At 39.8% G+C, this 18575-nt stretch overlaps 3 protein-coding genes across 3 annotated transcripts; 2 read left to right on the top strand and 1 right to left on the bottom strand.

The window, feature by feature from the left end:
* Nucleotides 1-184: 184 nt before the first annotated feature.
* Nucleotides 185-9864, bottom strand: clptm1l (CLPTM1 like). Its single transcript, XM_066674284.1, has 17 exons — nucleotides 9302-9864; nucleotides 8546-8640; nucleotides 7037-7226; nucleotides 6553-6701; nucleotides 6206-6284; nucleotides 5998-6115; nucleotides 5506-5600; nucleotides 5322-5406; nucleotides 4845-4948; nucleotides 4609-4674; nucleotides 4465-4515; nucleotides 4284-4366; nucleotides 4163-4197; nucleotides 3805-3860; nucleotides 2062-2106; nucleotides 1839-1954; nucleotides 185-1332 (listed from the first exon to the last, which is right to left on the bottom strand). The coding sequence occupies exons 1-17, from the start codon at nucleotides 9464-9466 to the stop codon at nucleotides 1248-1250; spliced, it is 1617 nt and encodes a 538-aa protein (XP_066530381.1). The 5' UTR covers nucleotides 9467-9864; the 3' UTR covers nucleotides 185-1247.
* Nucleotides 9865-10473: 609 nt separating this feature from the next.
* Nucleotides 10474-13730, top strand: snrpd1 (small nuclear ribonucleoprotein D1 polypeptide). The gene is made up of 4 exons (XM_066674347.1): nucleotides 10474-10630; nucleotides 11354-11430; nucleotides 12171-12362; nucleotides 13524-13730. Exons 1-4 carry the CDS (start codon nucleotides 10617-10619, stop codon nucleotides 13598-13600), a joined length of 360 nt encoding a protein of 119 aa, XP_066530444.1. The 5' UTR covers nucleotides 10474-10616; the 3' UTR covers nucleotides 13601-13730.
* A 146-nt stretch (nucleotides 13731-13876) lies between these two features.
* Nucleotides 13877-18568, top strand: ggcta (gamma-glutamylcyclotransferase a). Its single transcript, XM_066674346.1, has 4 exons — nucleotides 13877-14888; nucleotides 15623-15768; nucleotides 16820-16952; nucleotides 18293-18568. The coding sequence occupies exons 1-4, from the start codon at nucleotides 14778-14780 to the stop codon at nucleotides 18413-18415; spliced, it is 513 nt and encodes a 170-aa protein (XP_066530443.1). The 5' UTR covers nucleotides 13877-14777; the 3' UTR covers nucleotides 18416-18568.
* Nucleotides 18569-18575: the final 7 nt, after the last annotated feature.

Here is an 18575-nt window from a genome sequence, read left to right as displayed (position 1 = left end):
CGCTCAGCGGGTAGATGGGTGTGGGGTGCCTTGGATTGAGGCAGGACAGTGTTCCTTCACTCCCTTTAATGCATGAAAAAAAGGACAGTTATGAGTATAAATGCACAAGAAACGTTACGCAGGGAGAGAAACATTGTCAGACTGCAACAAGAAAACACAGTGTCTCAAATTTCAGAGAAGGCTTTTATTTCTTTATTTCAAAGCAGCTGAAGAAGCATGGCTCCAGACACAGTCGTACAGCACATGGGGTTCAGCAGAAGGTCCCAACAGGCCACATTAATAAATCAATATTACAAACTTAATAATATTTCAGAATGTTTTTCTCATCTGGTCCAAGTATTATCGCAGATTAAACACAACAAAACAAGAGTCTGAATCAGTGGCAATTACAGTTTCAGACCAAAATCCTCCACAGCTCAAACAGCTTGCAGCAACAATCCAATTAGTGATTATACAATTTCAGAAAATGTTTAAAAAGCATTAAAAGTTTCAGTTTTAAGCCGGTAAAAATATCCAGCTCATAAATCAATGCACGGGTTTAACAAATAAATCATTTTTCTCCCTTTAAACACTTCAGTGGAATATGTTATACAAACTTACATACAAGCCATATCATCCAATACAGACACAGACCCACACACACACACACACTCACACATCAGATTTCTGTTCTTTAACAATTCAACCGTTTTTCTTATTTTCTTCATTCTTTTATAAAGCTAACCATCAGAAATTCTAATTTCAGTTCATTTGGCACCAACCTGATGGATTTTATTTAAAAAAAAAAAAAAAAAAACACTATATTAAGAATGATATCATCAGCAAGTACCCCACCAAAATACTTCTGTCTTCAAACTGAGCTTATATTTTTTATGATCTTAAAAACATTTTAATCAGTGATAGTGCAGTCGCAAGCACTAACGATTTCAAGATACGTTAATTTGAACCAGATCATTTAGTGGCGTATCTGCTCAGCTCATAGAGTACTCAGTACTCCACTACAACATTTCATTTCCCAGTTAGGACCATGAAATCCATTGGTCAGGATGTTTAAGATAAAGGTTCACATGCTTTAAGCAGATGTAAGAGACAGAAGTCGGTCACTCTCCAGTGGACCACAGACGGAAAAACAAAGTCCAGTCTCCAGATAAGCCAGTGTCTCTGAGCGCACACTGCGCTGTCTGTCCTTTCAAGTGTGCAGTCTCTGCAGATTTAAAAACTCTGTCAAACCATCTGCCATTATGAGCCTAATCTTTGTGGAACTTCTTTTTTGGTTCTTCGTCATAAGACACGCCATACTCGTTCACTCTGGTCTTGTCAACAGGATACAGCCTGAAATAAATATACACTTTTATTAATTAGCTTAATAAAGATTTAAATAAAACAATGTAAACATTTCCTAAGAAAAGCACTGACCAAAGCATTTTTTTCAAAGAAAGACATTGAACAAAAGAATGCGATGCTCTGTAGAGGAAGTACATGAGTTCATGTTCAACATGCATTGGCTAGAGGGGTATAGAACCCCCAGCATTTGACTATTGAGCCGTGAAAGTGCATTCTTTGTGGTGATGGAGCTCCATCCAGTTCCTCTGGGATGCACTGGAGTGATCCAGAACCAATAATCCACTATTGGTAAATAAACTCAGTAATGCACTCATGGCTGAGTACAATCAAATTCTTTTAAACAATTTTTAATTACGTGGTTTAATAAAAAGGAAAGTTTTCCCAGAAGAATATACGCTGTTACTGTAGCTTTATAAGAAATGTTGGGGCTGAACAGGTGTCTACAAACATACCCAACATTAAACATGTACGTTGAAACAACACACATTACTCACCATCTCTGATAAAGGTAAATGAGGAACACAGCATCATCCCTAAAGCAGGCGAGCCGATGAGAGGTTGGCATAGTGATGATGAAGGCAAAGACGTCATCGATGAATGTGTTGAATGCCTGGAGACCAAAATTAAATAAGTGAATAAAAAGTAAGCAAAGCCTTTCCCTAAAATAACAACTGGTATTCTCCTCTTCAATTCGAATTAAATTTTCATGACACTTACTTTATACATAAAAGCCTTCCACGGAAGATGAGCCACTGATTTTAACTGTTGAAATTAAGAATATAGGTTAGTTGTTAAGGTCTAGACTGCAATACACTAATGTTGAAGCAATAAACGGCATTAAAAGGTGCGGTTAAATACAACCCTTAGCAACAATGCACCATAAAGCACCATAACTAGCTTAGAGTTTACTAGCAGTGGTCCTAGGCTTGGAGAATTTTGGGTTCAGACTCAAAGCAGGATGCTATATGTGGAGTGAAATCTCTTCATGATCAGGACAAAATAAAAGCTATATGATATTATTGTCATTATTATTTTATTGCAATTTTTTTGTACTGTGGGCGGCACGGTGGTGCAGCAGGTCGTGTTGCAGTCACGCAGTCTGTGAGGAGTGTGGTGTGTTCTCCCTGTGTCTGCGTGGGTTTGCTCCAGGCGACTGTCTGTGAGGAGTTGGTGTGTTCTCCCCGTGTCCACGTGGGTTTCCTCCAGGTGACTGTCTGTGAGGAGTGTGGTATGTTCTCCCCGTGTCTGCGTGGGTTTCCTCCAGGTGACTGTCTGTGAGGAGTTGGTGTGTTCTCCCCGTGTCCACGTGGGTTTCCTCCGGGTGACTGTCTGTGAGGAGTGTGGTGTGTTCTCCCCGTGTCTGCGTGGGTTTCCTCCGGGTGACTGTTTGTGATTAGTGTGGTGTGTTCTCCCCGTGTCTGCGTGGGTTTCCTCCGGGTGACTGTCTGTGAGGAGTGTGGTGTGTTCTCCCCGTGTCCACGTGGGTTTCCTCCGGGTGACTGTCTGTGAGGAGTGTGGTGTGTTCTCCCCGTGTCTGCGTGGGTTTCCTCCGGGTGACTGTTTGTGATTAGTGTGGTGTGTTCTCCCCGTGTCTGCGTGGGTTTCCTCCGGGTGACTGTCTGTGAGGAGTGTGGTGTGTTCTCCCCGTGTCTGCGTGGGTATCGTCCGGGTGACTGTCTGTGAGGAGTGTGGTGTGTTCTCCCCGTGTCTGCATGGGTTTCCTCCGGGTGACTGTTTGTGATTAGTGTGGTGTGTTCTCCCCGTGTCTGTGTGGGTTTCCTCCAGGTGACTGTCTGTGAGGAGTGTGGTGTGTTCTCTCCGTGTCTGCGTGGGTTTCCTCTGAGTGACTGTGATTAGTGTGGTGTGTTCTCCCCGTGTCTGCGTGGGTTTCCTCCGGGTGACTGTCTGTGAGGAGTGTGGCGTGTTCTCCCTGTGTCTGCATGGGTTTCTCCAGGTGACTGTCTGTGAGGAGTGTGGTGTGTTCTCTCTGTGTCTGTGTGGGTTTTCTCCGGGTGACTGTCTGTGAGGAGTGTGGTGTGTTCTCTCTGTGTCTGCGTGGGTTTCCTCCGGGTGACTGCCTGTGAAGAGTGTGGTGTGTTCTCTCTGTGTCTGTGTGGGTTTCCTCCGGGTGCTCCGGTTTCCTCCCACAGTCCAAAAACACACATTGGTAGGTGGATTGGCGACTCAAAAGTGTCCGTAGGTGTGAGTGTGTGAGTGAATGTGAGTGTGTGTGTTGCCCTGTGAAGGACTGGCGCCCCCTCCAGGGTGTATTCCCGCCTTGCGCCCAATGATTCTAGGTAGGCTCTGGACCCACCGTGACCCTGAACTGGATAAGCGCTTACAGATAATGAATGGATGAATGGATGGATATTGTACTGTAAATAAATGATAGCTGACTGCTGCTATTTCTGCACCATAAGAGGAAATTCGAGACTCATAAGTCGTTCAGTTAGGGCTAACCTTGTAGTTCACAAATAGCTGAGGTAGCATGAAGAGGAATCCAAAAGCATAAACGCCTGTGCAGAAAAAAAGACAAGCATAGACATAATCCCATACAAGCACTAAAGTTTATGAAAATACACAGTGAAATTTATGAATTCAAGTTCATGATTTTATATACCCTCTTCAAAATACATAATACACCCATGTTATATATAACAGTATATTTGAAGCCACACAATCAAGTTCATTGAGATAGGTTAAAATTAAAATTGTTTGAAGCAAGCATGAGCTAGACATGCAAATTTAAAATTGTAATATGCTAATAGTGCGATTCACACTTTCATGATAGTAGAATTTCAAGTCAACAGTAACCTACCATTGACTAAACTGTTGATCAGCCAAGAGTACCAACTGAAAAGAAAGAAAGCTTAAGAGTTAAAAATGAGGAGAAACCCGTTAATCAACTATGAACAATAACATTAGAGAAAGCACTGTACCTTTTGTACTTCACAAACACAAGTGCATAAACTGCACCACCAACACACAGTGGATATAGCAGATAAGACAGGTATTTCATCGCCTGAGAAACACAAGTGAAGGGCAAAACATTACAGTTGTTTGCTTTCAATTTCAGCTTCAGTGTCTGTTATAAGCATGTTAGATTAGGGATAGCTATACCAGACTGTCATATTCCTCTGTCCTTCGCTCCGACTCATCAGATTTGCCAAACTGAAAGATGAATTTGGAACAGAAACATGAAAACATGGAAAAAAGCAGAGTTTAAATGTGTTTCAGCTTGCTGGCAAAGTTCAGAACACTCACCAGGAATGTCGGCTTACCCCCCTTCCACACAACATAAATTTTGAAGGCTTTCTTCACTTTCCACACCTGCAAAAAAACATTTAAGCACATTACATTTAGACCGAAAGCAAGACAAATCATATTTACCAGTTTAGATTACGTTGCCATTCATATAAAACAAAAAATCATTCTTGGTTTTCCTGTATTCATCCATCGAAACACATCGACATGCACTGAGCGTGTGTTTTCAGTCATACCTCGATCAGTGATCCTATTCCAGCAGGAATGAGCACCAGCAGACTCGTCTGTTCATCCAGCAGGTAGAGGAAGATCACTATAGTGCTGAAACATCTCCATAGCACTGGAAAAGCACAGATCTGCATCATCACCTATCCTCTATTCTCAGGCATACCATCCAAGTTCTGAAAAGTCAATCTGTCCACTCTATTGCCATCTTCTCAATGCCCTCATTCCAAAAACATAATTGAAATCACTGGTAAAATCTAACAAAATAACTATGTAATAACTATGTAAACTACGTAGTGTTAGGCTCAGATAGTTCAGCATAAGCATTTATTCTTGGAGACATCTATTGCTTACAGATGCTTACAACCATGGTGAACATTACAAACTTTCCTGTTCATTTTTAAAATCAGTATCTGTCTTTCCTCTATTAAAGTCTCTGAAAGAATGTCACCCAGAACAACTCATGTAAAAAAAAAACAAGTTATTACCTGCTTTGCTGGACATTCCCACCATGCTCTTCTTTTGCTTCCAAAAGCTGATATCATTTTTGAAAGCCAAGAAGTCAAACAAGAGCTAAAAAAAACATATGAAACATTAGCTGTCGTGTAGATAATGTCAACAAAAACTTAGATCATATGAAATACTTTTTAGACTTGTTAAAAATATACTTACATGAAAGGCAGCAACAAAGAAGGTAAGCGCTAGGAAGTACAGGTTGGTGTCCACAAATATGCCCTTGATTTCATCCGCGTCCTTTTCAGTAAAGCCTGCAATGACAACACATTAAATATCACTGTCTGTTTTTGATGTGACGGTGAAGAAGTGGCCAAATGTAGCCATTAGAATCACAAAATAAGAAATAATTAATAAATAAGAAGTCTAAAGGCTAACATGTACATCCTCCAATATATATATATATACACCATTTGAACTAAACACACTTGGAGGAGAACCCCAACTTGCCGAGTATTGTTATATTAAATAACAGACAATTTTATTGCTAGTATAGTTTAAAGTTCCACAGAGTCTGTATAATCAATGAGACCTCTAGTATCTGATGGCTGAGGAAACACCAAGCATAAAACTCTGATGACAGAGCCAACTCTTTGATGACTACATCGATTGGGAGTCCAATAATCTGAATAAAAACGTGAAAGGACTCACCAAACTGCTGTAGAGAGTAGACTGCATCCTGCATGTGGATCCAGAAGCGCAGTTTGCCCAGAGCGATGGTGTCGTAGGAGATGGTGAGGGGCATTTCAGTCATGCTGCTGTTGATCTCCTGCGAAAAGACATTTACCAGAATATTAATGTGTGCTGTGTCTGCTAACACGTAAATCAAATACAATTTCACATCAGTGAAATGTCACACCATTAAATCCTTCACTCTGTTACTCAGCTGATCGATAAAGAGCAGCGGCAGATACACCATCTTCTTCCCACTCTGAAACCTAGAGGGAAGCCCAAAAAATAAGCATCATACCACAGTGTAGTCAGAACAAGATCTTCTATCACCAACTTTACAGCGGAAGAACGTTTCCTGAGATAAGATTTCATTTAAAATACTTTGCACCATTTCCACAGGTCCATTCACCATTAAACATTTCACACAATATAAAGTGCGATAGATATTTTTAACAATGTATTCTTTAATATTAATCGTGTTAAAATAGATATAAAACATGAAAGACAGTAAAATAAAACTGCACTGAAGCTCACACTTTCATGAAGCGATGCACATCACTAGGCAAAGCCTCTCGGTCAAACAGAAAGTTCTCAGCCACGATGTTTAGTGTCAGACGAGAGCGCCAGTGGGACACGGGACGGTCCAGCTTATCATCTTTAGCCATGCTCTGCGGCTCCTGAGGCTAAAGGTCAGAGATTCTTAACCAGTCATCATAATACATGATAATATACCTGTGTTATTGAAAGTCTCCTGGGTACAGATTGTCCAAGGGTTACTGAGCTCATTCTAGGACACTGATCTAGTAATGGTAAAGCTAACAAAGACAATCCTCCTCTTGTTGAAAATACAGTTAATCATTTGCATTGTTAACAAGTCAGAAACACATATTCCACCAATCAGCATTGTGTATACATCACAATCTAAAGAAATGTAGGAGCTCTCTTGTGAAGTGGTCCAGCTCACTTTACATGATGTGAACATCCCTGGATTAGTGTGTGTGATTAAAAGTGCACACACCTTATGCTCCTCCTCTCCAGTGATGAGGCTGACTTCCGGAGGTTTGGGCAGCATGTAGGTGGTGAGCTGTGTGACCATGAGGACCTGGCGAGGGTCCTGCCACGGAGACAATCCTGCCTGGTGCACAAACACCATGGCGTACAGAGTCCCATTCTTCCGTGTCTTCTTCGGCAAAGACACGTTCACTAACCTTCAGGAAAAGAAGAGCACAGAAATGTGTAACATCTCTTTAATTTCAATAGCTTACTTTACTGATCCCAGCATACGATGTGTGGACATCACAGGATACACAATATGGCCAAATGTTTGTCATTAAAATCTTCATGTCTTCAATGTCATGAAAAACAATTCTTCTAAAATGAAAAATACTGAAAATACAGAAAAAAAAAATCTGATCTGTCGCATACCCATGAATCTGAAACGTATCTGATCTAGGACCACATGTGAAAGTGACAAAGCAGGTAGTGTCACAGTCACACAGCCAGGGGCCTGGAGGTTGTGGGTTCGATTCCCGCTCCAGTCTGTGAGGAGTTGGTGTGTTCTCCCTGTGTCTGCGTGGGTTTCCTCCGGGTGACTGTCTGTGAGGAGTGTGATGTGTTCTCCCTGTGTCTGCATGGGATTCCTCCGGGTGACTGTCTGTGAGGAGTTGGTGTGTTCTCCCTGTGTCTGCATGGGTTTCCTCCGGGTGACTGTCTGTGAGGAGTGTGGTGTGTTCTCCCTGTGTCTGCGTGGGTTTCCTCCGAGTGACTGTCTGTGAGGAGTGTGGTGTGTTCTCCCTGTGTCTGCGTGGGTTTCCTCCGAGTGACTATCTGTGAGGAGTGTGGTGTGTTCTCCCTGTGTCTGCGTGGGTTTCCTCCGAGTGACTGTCTGTGAGGAGTGTGGTGTGTTCTCCCTGTGTCTGCGTGGGTTTCCTCCGGGTGCTCCGGTTTCCTCCCACGAAACAGTCCAAAAAAAACTCCTCCCAGTCCAAAAACACACGTTGGCAGATGGATTGGTGACTCAAAAGTGTTCATAGGTACGAGTGTGTGAATGTGTGTGTGTGTGTGTCTGTGTTGCCCTGTGAAGGACTGGCAACCTCTCCAGGGTGTGTTCCAGCCTTGTGCCCAATGATTCCAGGTAGGCTCTGGACCCACCGCAACCCTGAACTGGATAAGGGTTACAGATAATGAATGAATGGATTTGACGTGTCCACACATCCCTAAAAAAATCAGATTTCTACTAAATTAGAACAACAAAAAAAAATCAGATTTGGGTCACTTCAGTCTTGTAATGTGAACGTAGCCTGAGTAAGGTCAGGCACTGATGTTTGGTGATTGGTTCTGGATGACCAACACCACTCCAATTCATCCAAAGTTACTGCATGCAGCTCCATCACTCCTGAGAAAGCAGCTCCACTACTCTACTCTCTCAATGCTGGGAGATTTTTACTCTTCCAGCCCATGCTTGGGATTGAGCATGATGACATGTACGCACCTCCACTGATTAAAGGACCTAGTAACTTTAACTTGCCTCTCAAATTTGGCGTTAACATCAAATTCCTCTTCTCTGTGGATGAGACTGTGGCTGCCTTCACCATTAGACCGCAGTGTAGTGTAAATGCTCAGCTGCATGGGGGAACAAGAAACAGAAGACAAGATTCAAATTAAGAAGCATTCCCTTAACAAATTAATTTCAAAACTGATTCCTGACAGGCAGAGGAGGAGGGATGGGGGATCACCTAACATATTTTCAACTTTCTATCTTCCAGGAATTGTGCTTTAATATGAAATCAATGACATCAAGAAAGCATTACCAGTTGCTCCAGTGTGTGCATAGACTAATAAAGTGATGGTGTGTTAGTGTGTGCTGCGCAGGTGAGTGAATCAGGCCGTTTTTAAACACGGCTTCCACTCACTGTCCACTCTGTTAGACACTTCTACTACATTGGTCCATACTGTGGATGTAAAGTCAGAGACAGTAGCACATCTCTGACACTTCTGGGTTTAAAGACTCCAGCTGCACTGCTGTGTCAGATCCACATCAGTGTCACTACACAGAATGATCCACCACCCAAATCATACCTGCTCTGTGGGACCTGACCAGTGAAGACCAGGCTGTAAGGGGGCTAACAAAGTATGCAGAGCAACAGATATAATGCAATCTATAATTGCATAATTATAACGTATGCCTGTATGGTCAGTGGAACTAATAAAATGGACAAGGTGTGTAGATACGAGGTCAGTGTTGTGACTGATCGCTGTTTATTTGAATTAACATTGCACTTACCTGCAGGCGAGGATTTGAAGCCAGATAAGGAGTGATGCACTTGTCACTTCTGGGGTCGTCGCAGGGTTTTGTGTACACTATACCATACATTACCCAGCAGGTGTGAAGCACGTAGACGATGAAGACCCCCACTATGAGGGTCGTGAAAGAGGTCTTCTGAAACATGTTGCTTTTGGCTGGTTTCAGCTGTTTTTACCGCGATATGTAAATAACTCTGCCGCTATGTGAGTGTTTTAAGCAGCAGGGGAGCGACATGAGGCAACACTGGTCATTTTTGGCTCTTATTATAGAAATAAAATAGAGGAATATGAGCTGTTTTAACCGACATACCTGTAAAATCACCGGACTGTCATCTGGACACAGTCACAGTTACATTAACTTACACAGAACAGTTGCTAATTTGCTAATGTTTTCACTCCACCTCGCTCTCATTTCCCGCTGAATTATCTCCAGATGTAATAGGTAAGGCTTTAGAAATCACAACAAATCCAAAAATCTGCAGTTTATCGTCGGCTTTTGGTCAAAACAGAAGATTTCTGCAGTAACCGAAACAGTGACTGTTCCTTCCGTCAGTAAGAGAGAGTGAGAACATGGGTTGCCAGATTGTGTCTATTTGTGCTTGAAAGTCCCCTCCAGACCATAGCATATTTCTGCAGCTTGAAATCCCTTTCAAGTTGACGAAATTGGTTACTTAGGTTCACGAATTCACAAAATATAACTGTCAAATCCCGTGTTTTAGAGACTTTAGAGCCCCCGTTAAAGAATATAAATGAAATATTGAATGAAACTGTATTTAATTGAATTATTTATTCAATATGTTTGGGATGTGTTTTAAGCAGAAATGTACTGATGAATTGATTTGGACAACACGTAAAATATTCCAACCTTTGATTTAATCCAAGCCACGTGGTAATCTTACATAGTTATAGCGTATGTCAAATTTCTATTTTATTTAAAACGGCACTTTTCAGCTCTGTCCTGCACATTTATTGCTTTTACACTTCCCAGCACACAACTGATTTAATTAATCAGTTGAACAAATAATATTTTCAGATTTATGGTGGGTGTGTTAAGGCAGGGAAAACGCCGAAATATGCAGGGCACTACGTTAAAAAATGACAGTTTTTATTATCAGCAAAACAGCGTTATGATTTAACGTGGCGCTGGCAACACACTCCGCTCCTTGTACCGTGAACGCGGCTCTTCCCCCGGAAGCAGTCAACTGTGTTTCAGTAGCGTTTCAATATCCTTGTTGTTTGCGCTACAATTTTTTATCACTTCGGCGGAGGATTTTCTCTTAAAATCCACTGCCACAATGAAACTCGTCAGGTGAGTGGATTTTGGGAGAGTGTATGAAACAGACGCGGTGGTTAGAAGCGAAAAATTAAGCCTCAGTTTTGTGGATGGAGTTAGATTGGAAAGTGCAGGCTAAATGCTAACGGTTCTGGAGGCGGGAAGCTGGAAATGAGTGAAGGACACAATTATGCGGATTTGCTGAATAATTCCATAAATATTTCAGCTATTCGTAGTAATAAGCACTTAGGTTTGTGCAAACACTGAGCAGAGAGTTTTAAAACCCAGAACAACTGTGTTGAACTGTTAGAAAACGGTTCGCTGTTAAACGCGTCCCCGTCAAAGCATATACAGATAAAGAGTGCTTAACAATTACGGGTTAATTATATGAAGTTATTGCAAAAAAAAAAAGTGTATGGCTTTGCGTTGGGTTTAATTTAGCTAGCTAGGATAACTTTTAGAATAATTGAGGATAAGACATTGCACACTGACTAGTCTGTACATTTTTCATAATAAAAGTCTTAAATCTTTTTTTAAATATTAAAAAATCTTCACTTTAATATATGATAAAGACGTTAAGTAACTGCAGTGTCACTTTATATGCATTCAATTCCATACTTGCTAATTTTATAGGTTTAGAGCAGCAGTTTTGTTTGGTAGCTAACTACTTAATTTGCAGTGTATTGTAGTTACAACCTCACTCGGAGGTGTCACCTCATATTTAATTGTGAATTATTGAGCTTATTTTCACTTTTTCAGGTTTTTGATGAAACTGAGCCATGAAACGGTGACCATTGAGTTGAAGAATGGCACCCAGGTCCATGGCACTATCACAGGTGAGATTTTATTTCTTTGTCATTCTGTTGGCCATTTAAAATTCTCTTGAGATTGTTAAGACACTTCTAATGGGAACCCGATGTCTGAAAATTTTAATGCCTCTGTAAACTGTTATAAAATAACACCAAAAAAGTGTTTCAACACATTGTAAAACAATGCACGTTTAAATCAAGTTTTGTGGTAGTAAATAAAATTGTTTGCAACACTGTTTATCAGCACCACTTTAAAGAGACCAGAATTCACATTGCACCATTTGACATCAAACATTTGTATGACTTTGTCTCATCTCAGAAGGAAAAAAAATAGTTGGAATATCTAAGGTTCTAACCATTTGCAAATGCGTCCTTTTTGTTTTTTAATGCATTCTCAGTGAGTCTCTCGCTTTCTTCACATTAGATTTGTAACTTAACCCTTTACATGTTTAAATCAAGTATTGTAATCTGCACATATTAGATTTTCCTCCCAACACAATGCCAACAATGAGCTAATTAACAACCCCTTCGAAGGGTGAGAATGGAGTGAAGAGAAAACTACAACATGCAGGACAGTGGTCCACAAGAACCAGGAATATGAGTAAAGCTGCTATAACTGTGCAGTCTGAAAATGTTGAGCTTAAATCAAGAAATACAATGTATTTTCATTTATTCCTGAGTGTAAATTACTTTGTATAATACTGAGTGTGTTGCTGCAAACTTTTCCTGCCTTGAGAACAAACTGATCAGTCTGTGTTTCGTGTCAGGTGTGGACGTCAGTATGAACACGCACCTTAAAGCCGTGAAGATGACCCTGAAAAACAGAGAACCCACGCAGCTGGAGTCACTGAGTATCCGGGGCAACAACATCCGCTACTTCATCCTCCCCGATAGTCTTCCTCTCGATACTCTGCTGGTGGACATTGAGCCCAAAGTCAAGTCAAAGAAGAGGGAGGCTGGTAAGTGCTCTGCCTCTAGTGTTTTATCTAAGGGCGCTGAATGCAAACTGCAGCATCTGCAGCTTCTTGAAAAACAGCCCGGGGATGGTATGTTGCCAGAGAGATCGATGAGTGGTGGATGAGTGTAATCCAGCAGTTTCACCTTGATTAAGCCACTTTAAACAAAATGACCACTGAAGTGACCAATTCTAAGTTTTGTGTCTTGCCTAAGCACACAGCTAGGCCTCTGTTGGAATGGCGTATGTCTTTGCATAGTTGGATTTTAACAACTGGTCTGAGTATATAGAGTTTGTGTATTGAAATGGCAAGCATATCTAATAATATTGGACTGACAAATTATTGGTGATGATATGGAGCTGATACAATGCTCCTGTGTGTATCTCATACTCTAAGAATAGGCAGCGTTACTGTTTTAATCAAATATAACTTGTAATTCAGGTTGTGTAGTTACTACACTTTGTTTATATTAAAATATTATGTTGATTTCAACCTTTAGAACACAGGTTGTGTTGCAGGGGTTAGTTCAGCCCGAATTGACCATAGGCCACAGTGTCTTACACGGTATAATCTAATTCTGGTGTTTAGTTTTCCTCACTAGTAAAGGAGAGGAGTGATTTGGGCTGAGCTGAACTACAGCAATACAGAAAATATATATTCCAAGCAGTATCTAGAGCCTTGCTCTGGCACAGAAAAAGAGAATATCTTTTTTTTTATCATTATTTATTTTATTTTTTTTTGCCTGTAACCCTTCTGTAATATAAGTAAATGATTTTAGTGTTAGCAAATATTGGAATAATATAAAACATGTATATAACGATCTAAAGAGCTACACTGCACCACACTAATAGTGGATAGTAGCAGTACCATGTTGAAATACAAGCAGATTTTACTTCTTACCCTGTTAGGTTTTTGGTGCAAAACGTTTGAATGTATAGGGACTTCAATCAAGAATACCAGTATAAATTAATTGTGTTGCACTGCAATTTAATATGAATTAATTAGCTTTGTACGTACTGCATTAATGGATTTACACGACTGTTAACTTGCACTTTTTGATTAATTTTATTTTTCATTATTAATTTATAATAAACTTTTTTGTGTTAAAAGTAATGGCAACGCTAAATCAGTCCAGTTTAATTAACTTTTTTCTTTTTATCTCAGTGGCTGGTCGTGGCCGAGGACGTGGAAGGGGTCGCGGCAGAGGGCGAGGACGTGGACGAGGTGGTCCGAGGAGATGAACCTCTTAAATCCCCTCATTTTCTGTTGTTTGTACAGGATTTATTTTGTTCATTTGAGAATACTGATTCACTTACTTTTTTTTTTTTTCCCCTCCTCTCCTTTTTGTACATTAAACGCTACTCTTTTGAAGTGTTCTGTTGTCCCATGTTAATGATTATTTCATTTTGACAGAATTGGTTTTGTTAATAAACTAGGTTAGAAAATTTTGCCCTAATTGAATCACCAAGATTAAAATCTCTTTCAGTATGGAATTTTAATATTGTCTTTTAAATTCTAAAGTCTAAATAGTTTGAAATGCCTCCTTTTATGCAGCTATTGATCTTTTGAAGTGTAAACGGACGTGATGTTTGAAATTGCTCAGACGTCAGAAGAGTTCAACTCACTCATTGCTTGAAAACACAATTTGAAAATTTTCATAGAACAGCACTGCAAATTCAATTGGATTATTTGGAGCTGTTGAACACAAGCCCATGTTCACTATGCACAATGGCAAGTATGGGATAGAGGGGTATAAACCCATTGTGTAAGGCGTTCCCTAAGTGCAACACACCTATGCTGAGAATAACCACCACCAAAATAAGACTTGTTCTGTGGTGGTTATGACTTCACGAAGGGTGAAAAGGGGCTATCAAAGTATGCAGAACAGCAGCTTAACCCCAGTTAAATATAAATCTCTGTTGAGTGGAGCTGATAAAATGAGCAGTAAGACTCAAGTTATGGTTGGCTGGAGTATATCCAGTGTACATAAGATTGGGCATTATTTAAATTTGGGAGAATATTTGATATGTTAATTTTAATAAGGGATTTTTCATATAGGAAATCTTATATAACTTTATTTACAAGCATTTCTTTTGCATTCCATGTATATATTCAATTAAAGAATAGTCATGAATTTCGAGGACTTTTATTTTGACCACACCACCATAGGAAAGTAGCTATACCCAGGTAAACAGCGGAATGACCGCCATGGATGCAGTGCAGGGTTTTTCTGCCTCGTTAGCGGTGAATTTCCCACTTTAAAATGTAATAAAGCCGCTAAATGTGTACCAGGACACTGCGGTCTGCGCCTTTATCTCATTTCACATTACCAAAGTGATCATCGTTTTATTTAAATTTTTAAAAGTCCATGTTGCTAAAGGCCTGGATGAAAGAGTCTGCTCCGATATAACAGTAATAATGGCAAGCGGTGGATATTTCCTGTATTTTGCTTTTGGGAGCAATTTACTGAAGGAGAGGCTGCAGTTGAAAAATCCCTCAGCGGTTTTCCACTGTATCGGCCGCCTGAAGGTGAAGAGTTATTAGAGGTTTATTACTGAAACTGTGCCGCCAGATATAACGAATTAAATGTATTCTGTATTCACTGGAGTATCTCTGTGTGGTTATGGTACATTAACAAAACCAATGTTTTAATGCTTTATTCGACTAGATCTTTGTTTTAATTTTAATTTTTTGTAATATTTAATCTGCAGTGCACTTTGTACTGTATTTAAAATTTTCTACAAAAACGAATTATTATTATTTTATTGTTGCACGGTTATGATGGAACGTGGTCAATTCTTCCTGACTGGATATGGTAATGATATGTACATAATGGTAATATAATAATAACATTGGTACATGATATGGCTAATTCGGGGACTTTTATGTTATGTAAACGACGCAACATAAAAGTCCCTCAAAATAATAACGATGTCAAGTGAACTTGAAGTAAAGGCAAGAAGTGGTATTTAAGAGTGTAATTTAATAAGTGAAACCCCCTTTATTTATTTCCAACCCATATATATGCCCTAAATGGTTAGTGAAAAACCACTAGTATGACTTATTTTAAGATTTTAGTTTTGATAATGTTTACATTTATTTCTATAAGTTACTATACATTGACTTAAGTTAGAGCATATCAAAAGGGCATTATCACCATTAAAATATTTACTGATTTTCACCAGTGTCCATTTAAATAAGTCATTAAACCTCAGTTTTAACAAATCTTTTAATTGTTGACCACTGACCATTTGTCCTCCCAGGGTTATGGCCTGAAGTTTGGTCTGTGGGGAGATTATGTGGATTGCAGGTGGAATGGAGGAGTGGCCACGATTGAGGAATGTCCAGATGAAGACGTGTGGGGAGTCGTCTGGAAAATTGGACAAGAGAACCTCACCAGTTTAGATAAGTAGGTTTAAGAACAGGAGAACCTTTTACCATGGTTCATTCAAGGATTCAAAGACTTACAGGCCTTCGTGAGCAAAATTATTACAGGGTCCATGTCATGGAAAACTACCATTTGCCTTTTTAAATAAAAGTTTGATGTATCTGTTCAAAAGTACAGATGTTCTTCAAAGTTTATATAAGACAAACTAAACCCAGGGTAATCATATGGGTTTTGTGGCACATATGTATATACCCACAAAAATTGCCTAGCTACTTCATTACTGAAATTATATTAAGTGTTTCAGCTTAAATTACACAATAAAAGTATGCAAAGCTGGGGGAGGGGTGATGAGCTCTCGCCCCTCGTTGCCGTTGTATGCTTAGCTGAACATGTGTGTGCTTTTAGGTCCTTTACACCTTTTTTAGCTACTCAAAACATGGGAATTTCTTTTTTAATTCATCCGAGAACTTACATTTACGTTTCGGCATAGCTGCTCGAGATGAGGGTAGGTACATGATCTTTGCCTCTGACGTAAACAAGGACTACTGACGTGCACTGACCAATTAAATGTTTACAGAGAAGGTTATCGACCAATAACGGTAGCTCTACAGTCAGACCGTCCAATCCGAAGATTTTAGGCTACTTCACCACGCCCCATTCTCCCTCGAGCGAACCGATCGGAAGGGGGAGGGCGGGACTAGTTTGTGAACGAAACGCTTCTCGAAGTTCTATGTAAGCTCTAGAAAAACAAAATCCCCGACGTTTGTGAGATTCCGCCCGGACGTTTTTTTAAGTGTAAAAAAGAGGACATGTCCGGGTAAAAGAGGACGTCTGGTCACCCTAACAAAGTCATTCTAAAGTCAGATTATAAATAACAGCATGTTTAATTTTAAAATATAAAGAATATTTGAAAAATGGACATTTAAAATGAATTATAACTGGTTTTGGTTCTTTAGAGGCACAAAGCCTTTTAAGCAGAACTCAGGATACAAACACATCCTAGTAAAATATATGAAAATCTCCTAAATGATTTGCTTGTTTGCTTCCTTAAGAATATTATTTTCATCCACAGACAGGAGGAGGTGGACAAAGGTGTTTACAGTCCACTGGAAGTGAAAGTGGAGACAGAAACTGGACCAATTCCCTGCAGGACGTACAAGATGAACAAGTTTAGACCACGCCTTCCTTCTCCACAGTACAAAGAGGTATAGTTTACTCTCAGTACAGATTAACTTAACAATTTCCAGACAAATATCAAATGTCAGTAACCTTAATCCTCCACAAAACACACACATTTTCATTCTCCAGAAGCCATTCATGTCCATAATCTCCACATTACAGGAGAGATCCCCAGAAAAATCAAATAAATAAATAAAATAAATAATTCCACTGTGTGGATCTAGTCTATTGGCAAAGCCTCTTTATTGCAATTTTTTCAAGCTTTGTGTGCAGTTAAACACTTGTCAGCAAATGGTGCACCTTTATTTGTTAGAGGAGGTTCCTACAAACCTTTCTATGCACTGTATTGGAGAGACAGGTGAGGTTTTCAGTAAAAAAGTTTATAATTAATGTAATGTTTCTTGTCCATTAATGATCGACTACACAAGAGCATGTCTGTTAAAGAGTAAACTGTGCAGCCGTTGGGTTTAGCATTTTTGTAATTGTTCAAACAGCCTCTTGCACATTATGAAACCACTGGATAATGTTCCCTGCTTCGGCTTTGATGGGTTTAGGAGGTTTTCCTTGAAAGTGTTCTACGTGTAAAAGATTTGTAAGGTGATAGTTACGATTTGAATGGGTTGTTAAGATATTTTACACGTCAAGGATTTTAGAACAGTGCAAACTAATGTGTCATGAATTAAAGGGAAACTACCCATTTTGATAAATACTCTATGATGCAGTTGACGGTCGTCAGAGTGGTTTTAAATAAAATTATTAATTGTAGAAACTGCTGAGTGTGACTTCTATACAGAGCTAGGAGTCACAATATATACAGCCTTGTTACACCTTGTCATCCCATATAAACAGTGAATGTGGCGTCTGTTGATGTATATGTAACACTGGTAATGCTAAAATAAGCATAAAGTCTAGAGATGCAGGCCTGGGAGCAAAAGTTTGCTGGTTTGATCACCAGGACGAAAAAAAAAAAAAGACAACAACAAACAGGGCTAGGACAGAAGGAACAGCACCCAACATCCATTCCCTCAAGCAACGTACCTACACCCTAACTGCTCCCAGTTTTGTGTGTGTGTGTGTGTTCATGTTCATTGCCCTTACCTTGTACGGTTGTGCAATGATGATTAAATCATGTTTAATATTTCACAGTTGTTGATCTAATTTTTTTTTATAACAACCATTTACCGTGCAACACCCTGCAGATAAATCTGAACAAAGAACAATTACAACCCTATCACTTAGTTCCTGTCACCACACTGGACAAATATGATTCTTGAATTAGGCAGGACTTCACAAATAAGAGTTGAAATGTCCTTTAAAATAACTTGAAAGTTGTGTCCAAGTCTCTCCGTCTCTTTTACAACTACAGGTTGTATGTCTAGGAGCCCAACAGAACGGATTACCTCAGGACTACATAGAGATGCTGCAGGCAGTGGAGACTAACAACTACACTGGACCTTCCATATTAGATGAGATTAAATATCCTAAATGATCACGTGGGAAAATGTACATCATTAAAATAAAGACTCCAGCCAAACCACTGGTGGCAGTGAATCGTAATTCTTTGGTTGATTGGTGTCGCTGAGAGGTTTCCTGTTCCTTTATCTGATTTTGATGTTACAATTTCAAAGCTGAACATTAGTTAAGTATCA

Source organism: Hoplias malabaricus, chromosome 6, assembly GCF_029633855.1.
Source record: "Hoplias malabaricus isolate fHopMal1 chromosome 6, fHopMal1.hap1, whole genome shotgun sequence".
Lineage (NCBI taxonomy): Eukaryota > Metazoa > Chordata > Actinopteri > Characiformes > Erythrinidae > Hoplias > Hoplias malabaricus.
Note: the sequence above shows the minus strand (reverse complement) of the source record. Positions and strands in the feature narration are given on the sequence as shown.